The sequence below is a fragment of the Gavialis gangeticus genome, unplaced genomic scaffold (assembly GCF_001723915.1).
Source record: "Gavialis gangeticus isolate Ggan-Ray unplaced genomic scaffold, GavGan_comp1, whole genome shotgun sequence".
Classification (NCBI taxonomy): Eukaryota; Metazoa; Chordata; order Crocodylia; family Gavialidae; genus Gavialis; species Gavialis gangeticus.
This window is the reverse complement of record NW_017728994.1, coordinates 30564544-30570617: the sequence shown is the minus strand read 5'-3', so window position 1 is coordinate 30570617 and position 6074 is coordinate 30564544. Positions and strand designations below refer to the sequence as shown.

The window sequence follows — 6074 nt, the reverse complement described above, 5'->3', positions numbered from 1 at the left end:
TCCCGCAGCCAATGGGAGCCGCGGGCAAGTGTGAAGGCATCAGCGCTCAGGCTCGCCCTCTCCATCCCCCCGCGCCGCAGCCGCAGCGCAGCGCCCCGCTCCCGCTCCCGCTCCCGCTCCCGCTCACCTCCGCCCAGCCCCGGCGCCGCCCCGGCCGCAGGAGGAGGGAGCAGAGAAGAGGAGGAGGCAGGGCGCCGGCTTAAATACCGCGGCCCCGCGGCTGCCCCCGCAGGTGCAGAGGACACGCGCGGAGAAGCGATGCCCGCCCTCGTGCTGCAGGAGAAGGTGAGCCCCGCCGGCTCGTCCCCCGGCGCTCGGCCCCGCGGGCTGCGGGGCTCGGTCCCCCACCCCGCCGCCGCTTCCCCCTTTTGTGTCGTGTGGGCGGTCCAGGCGGCCGCAGGCCGGAGCCCGGGCTCCGTGGCGCAGGCAGCCGCCCGTGCCGCCGGCCCCGTGGGAAGGCTGCGGCGCCCCAAGATGTCGGGGTGGACAAGGACCTTTTTCTTTGCGCCGCTCGGAGCGGATCCGCGCTGGAGCCCGCGCCGGCATCACAGCCCTGCGGGGAGGGGGGAAGGAGCCGTCCAAATGCTGCGGGCGGCTGGAAAGGAAATGGCCACTTTTTTAAAATGACTTCGCTTTTCTTCTAGCAGCTGCCCTAAGGGCATGTTCAGCCAACCGGTTCTCATGGCCCTGTCTAGCACCCCGATGAGACCTGGGCACCGTGGGTCCCCAGCCCAGCCCCCTCCCCCTGCTCGGGTCCCTCGCAGTCCCCTTTGTAGCCCTGTTAATGCCTGCGTAAGGCAAGAAAGGATTCTGCCCACTTCTCAAGGCTGGATGCTTCCCTCTGCTTACCTTTGTGGGGATGCGTTTTATGAACAGCTCTCCAACCTGCTTGCTTTCTGTTGCAACGCTGTGAATAACCCTGTGCTAGGTTGCAGCATGCAAAAATGTGGCATGAAGCTGAGATTGGGGCCTCACACTGCACCCAGGTAGTGCATCTCTCCAGGGCGGGTGTGTTCCAGTTAGCTGTATATGCTGGCCCTATTATGCCAGGCGAACCTATTGAGTGCTTAATGATATTGGGGCATAGGGGAGGGGCACATCTGAACTGCAGATGCCAGCTGTAGGCTATTCAGGAATGAAGGGCAGTGCATGTAAACAACTTGCAGCCCGTGACTTTGGGCTCCAAAGCAGCACTGCTCACCCCCACCCTCTTCACTGCGTAGTAGAGGCAGTGGGAGCCACAGCCCTAAGGGGATGAGTATTTTCTTCTTCCTCCCTGCTTCCTTTATCTCCTGCCAAATGAGCTTCCTTTGTCATGTTTCCTGGGCAGAGGTAACTTTGACTGCCTCTGGCCTCAGTAATTTAAGTGTTGTTTGTGTGGGGAAAATTCCCAGTATACTAGCATTGCTACGTGGGCTGTAGTCTGCAGTTCGTGGCCTTGGCCTGATTCTGGAATAAGAGTGTCTTTTTTTTTTCTTGCTTCTGCGTCTCATAAAGTGATAGAAGCTAATCGGCGGGGGAAAAAATCCATTGTTTTCACTGCCAGGCGAGTGTCCACACGAGGAGTTTTACTGGCTTAATTGTACCGATGTCACTATGTCAGCATTTCTTCCTGTGTAGGCAAGTCCCAGCTCTCCTTGGCCGATTATCACTTGGCAAGGGAGGGACCTATACCTTCCTGCTGAGATGTTGGATGGCTGTAACTGGCACTTAGTTTGGGCAGAGCTTTTAGCTGTTTAATCTCAGGATTTGAGAGCAGGCCACCTCCAGCATTTCTGGAAGTTCAGTGGTGCCATGAAACTGCCATTGGCTAGGTAAGGGAAGAAAGGATGGGGAAAGACAGAGCCCTGTGCCAGGACACAAAGAACTTGGCTGGCTCCCAGTCCTCACAGTTGTCTAGATCCACTTAAAGAGGCAGGATATTTGCTGGCATCTGCAGTACAGATGTGCTTCTCCCCTATGCCCCAATCCCATTAAGCACTCAATAGGTTCACCTGGCATGGGGCCAGCATATACAGCTAACTGGAACACACGCGCCCTAGAGAGATGCATAAACTGGGTGCAGCGTCCACTCTTTGTCCTAAATGAAGTGTCGCTGATTCCAAATGGCAGCGGGAAAACCTGGAGGGTTAATCTGAGTGGGATCCCTGAGTGTTTGCAATCCCTCTCTGTGGCAGGGTTACAGCTAAGTTGCTGGTTTCTGCCCTTGAGACAGGGAGGCCATGTAAGCAGAGTGGCCTGTAAGCAGAGTGGCCTGATTTCAGTGTCTCTCTCAAGGAACTGGGCCATGGTGAAATGGTGGCCCTGGAAGGAACTCTGCTGCTGGCAGGCATGTAAGTATAAATCAGCCTTAATGCCTTGTCACCAAGGATACAAATTAGCCTTCACCGAGCTCAGGGTCAGTCATGGTCTCTTGGCGTCTCCAAAGACACTGAGCCTAATTGTCAATTGGGTAGCATCCTCTTGCCCAGTTTGCACTGGTGGCAATATCTATCTAGGCTTCAGGACCATGGAGAATTGGGCCCCTGAGAGGCTATTGAGCACTATTGAGTCCCCTGGAGTTCAAAGGTTCAGCTCTGTTGAAAGTCAAGCCCATTGTGCCTAGGTTCAGACCTGAGAGAGGCCCCTAGTGGCAGTGAAAGCCACTGTGCGTGGCTTGGAGGAGAAGCAGCGGATCCAGGGTTTAACTAAAGGATCACAGCTTGTTTGGTAACTCTTTCCTGTGCCTTGTAATATGCGCATGTGATTTGGACACTTCTGCTAGTAGTGGGTGATAGAGCATCAGAAGAATGACTGTTCTCTCTTGGTTACCTCAGAACAAGTGGGAAGCAGGATTTGTCAGTTCTGGTTGTAGCTCTACCACTGATCACTCTGGGCCTTGTCAGACCTTATGTTGTAAGCGGAACAAATATTAATTGGCTTAGTGTTGTTCAACTTAGTGAAGTTGTACCTTAAGGCAAAAACCTGCTCTGATTTTTTCCCCACAGCTGTGACTTGCCACGGAGGCTTGGTGAGCAGAGGAAGGACTAGGAACTAGGGGGAGGACAGACTCACTGCTCCCACCAGACAGCAAGTACTGCAGCCCCAGAGTGCCTTACACCCTCAAGGTTTCCTGCTGCCACTTAGACCAACTCTACCCTCAGCTGGGAGCAGAGCCAGCTAGTCTGAGCAGGAGGCACCACCTCCCCACTGCTGCTCACAGCAGCTCAGCTGGGAGCAGAGCCAGTTGGTCCAGCAGAGCCAGTGTGAGCTGCAGTGGGGAGGCAGTGCTCCATCCCCCCACTCAGATGGGTTAGCTCTGCTTCCGCTGGGAGCGGAGTTGGTGTGAGCGGCGGTGAGGAAGTGGTGCCTCTCTGCTTGGACCACCTGACTCTGCTTCTGGCAGAGTCAATGTGAATGGTGGTGGGTGGTACTGCAGCCACCAGGTGCTCCAGGGTTGCAGTGTTTTCTCTGCTGGACATCCCTGGAGGGCAAGGCACTGTGTCTGGGCCTGCTGTGCCCCAGCGTTCCCACTTGCCCACTGCCTCTTGGGATGCTAGAGGACTTCAACAGAAAAGCTGTGAGGAGCGGCCATAAATTAGGAGCAAAATTAGGCAGATTAGGGATAATCCTGCCCTGGAGTGGCGTAACTTTAAGATGAATAATGAGCGCTTTAAGTCGCTTAAAAGGGGTTAATGTGCAGCCAGTCCAAGACTTAAGAGCTCCAGAAGCCGCTTTAAATTACCATGTAACAAGGCTGTCTGTGGCCTCAGGTAAATCACTTCTCTTTCCTGTGCCTTAATTGTCCCATCTACAAAAACTTACCAGCAGCCAGGCAGTCTGAACTTCAGTGACTAACTGGGAGCATCCAACATTCATCTTGTACTCAGTCATTCTCATCTACAGAACTCAACACACAGACCTAGGATAAATCCATATTATAGTACTATGCTCCAGGTAAGGAAACTGTAATACAGAAGTTTGGAAAGGAGGTTGTTAGGTTTTACCCAGTAAAGTTTGAACTGCCTGAGTCACTCCTTCAGGCAGGATGAGAGAGATCCAGGATTAATATTGGTGATCAAAAAGTGATCAAAACTGCACATCTTAATTTTCTTCCCTGCACTGCTAGGTTACAAGGTTACTTTTATTGCTGATTAGTTAAAAAATGAGCTCAGCTGATGGTTCCACAGATCTGTGTATGATCAACATAAAGCGTTCTGTTAGCAAAGCCAAATGGAAAGAAAACATTCCTGGTAGCCTGCAGAGAACTCTCCATCCCTTTGAACATGGATCAAGGAATCTGTGATTGGAGGGGAAAAGTCTTGCATTTCACCCTCTGGAAGACTCACCCTCTCTGCAAAGGGTCAGCCCCCTTGGCTGAAGCAGGACAAAATTGGTGAATTTGAGTGAAATCTGTCTCTTTTTAAGGGCTGATTTCCTCCTATGGGAATACATGCTGCATGTATGAGTTCTGCTGACCCAGTCTGTAGAGCCCCAGACAGAGTCCTGCAACCACATGTAGGAGACTTTCAAGACATTCTTTTCTCTCTGCACCACCTCCACCCCCCTTCCCCCAGGATATAATATGATGGTCTGTGATGGAAGGTTCCTGAGGAACTCCTATAGCTCTGGGTGGACTTCTAATGCCTTCTGACCTAGGAGATAGATGCAGATAATCCAGAGCCAGCTCCTCTTGATCCCTGTAGTAAAAACTAAACTACAATCGATACATGGTCTCTTTTTTTCTTTATACCAGCTCTCCAAGGATTTCCCTTCAGCCACCAGTACCATTACTGCAAGGGTGACAAGGAATGGGGAAGCAGTCATGGAGAAGAACTTGTCCAACCTTGAGGAAATGTCAGTTGCCCGCGGCATGATAGATGATATCTTTGATGAGAGCTACCGTGAAAAGGAGGGCCCCAAGCCTGCCAAAAGATATGTCTGGAGAAATATCATCCTCATGTCTATGCTGCATATAGGAGGTTTATATGGGATCTCCCTGATACCTTCAGCAAAACTGATGACTCTGGGATGGGGTAAGTGGAGGAACTCCCTTATTCTTCTTTGTGTATGTGAGCTTGACTGATCAGCGAGGTTATTCATTTGCCTGGGCCCTCATACAAAGGTGTAGGAGGAAACTGGGTTTGGATAGTGTTGAAATGATGCTCAGTTTAGTTCACAAGTGGTTTTGGAGGTTTAATATCTGTAATTCACTGGGAGATCCCTGGGAGGAAAGGAGATGGCAGAGAAGTGCGAGTCATTAATAGTTTAAAAAGTGAATTCTAATGCATAGGCAAAAATAAAGGTAGGATCATGGCTGGGTGGGAAAGAGATTTTCTGTATTGAAGAACACTTCTTGGTTCCAGATATATTTTTTCTTTTCCATTTGGCATTCTTTCCCATTTTTCACTCAACCTTCATAGCCCCCATCCAAGGTAGTCATATAGGGGCCTTCTCTGAACCTGCCCACTCCTGATGTTCCCTGTGACTTCACCCCCCCAGCCCATAGCTGATGATAATGAGCTGAAGAATCATGATACACCTGTGTTTTCTTCGTTTCTGATTTTGTACACTGGGTAGGAAGAGAAATGGGTAGGTATGGGGAGAGAATCCTAGCCATCTTGGGAGACCCTGAGATTTCCCACAGCAGTGCCCTCCCAGTGTGCACAGACTGGGTAGGAGGGGGCAGAGAGCAGTCCAAGTTGCTAAGAGGACACAGGTAGGATCTGTTCACACTCCCTTGGGGGGCACAGATGTTCCTCTCTACCCCTCAGAGGATCACATCAGGCCTTACATGATCAGGTAAGTAATCTGTTCTCTGGGGCTCCATTTTGTCTCTTGCTTTGGCCCTCCAACTCTCAACCCATCTGTCTCTTACAGGGGCCATTAATCCCTAAACAGTGCTGTATTCTCCCCTCTTTCTCTCACTCTGCAGCACAGATGTGGCTAATTTGTGCTCTCACTTTGCTGCCTATCTGGCCCCAGGGCTGGTGCCCTTGGCTGGCACCAGTGAAGTTCCCTGGGTTGTGCTGGGATGAATGATGCCTGCCATAGTGAAGACCAATAGATCTGGTCACATGGAAGCAGGAAACTCC

At 51.7% G+C, this 6074-nt stretch overlaps 1 protein-coding gene across 1 annotated transcript in view; it reads left to right on the top strand.

Annotated features, from left to right (window-relative positions):
• The first annotated feature begins 78 nt into the window (after window positions 1-78).
• The window catches only part of SCD (stearoyl-CoA desaturase), a 23432-nt gene continuing 17436 nt past the window's right edge, over window positions 79-6074 (top strand). The window contains exons 1-2 of the mRNA XM_019502518.1: window positions 79-285; window positions 4736-5015. Of these exons, the coding sequence (XP_019358063.1) occupies window positions 259-285; window positions 4736-5015 (307 nt within the window). The 5' untranslated portion in view covers window positions 79-258. The remainder of the gene's footprint in view (window positions 286-4735; window positions 5016-6074) is intronic.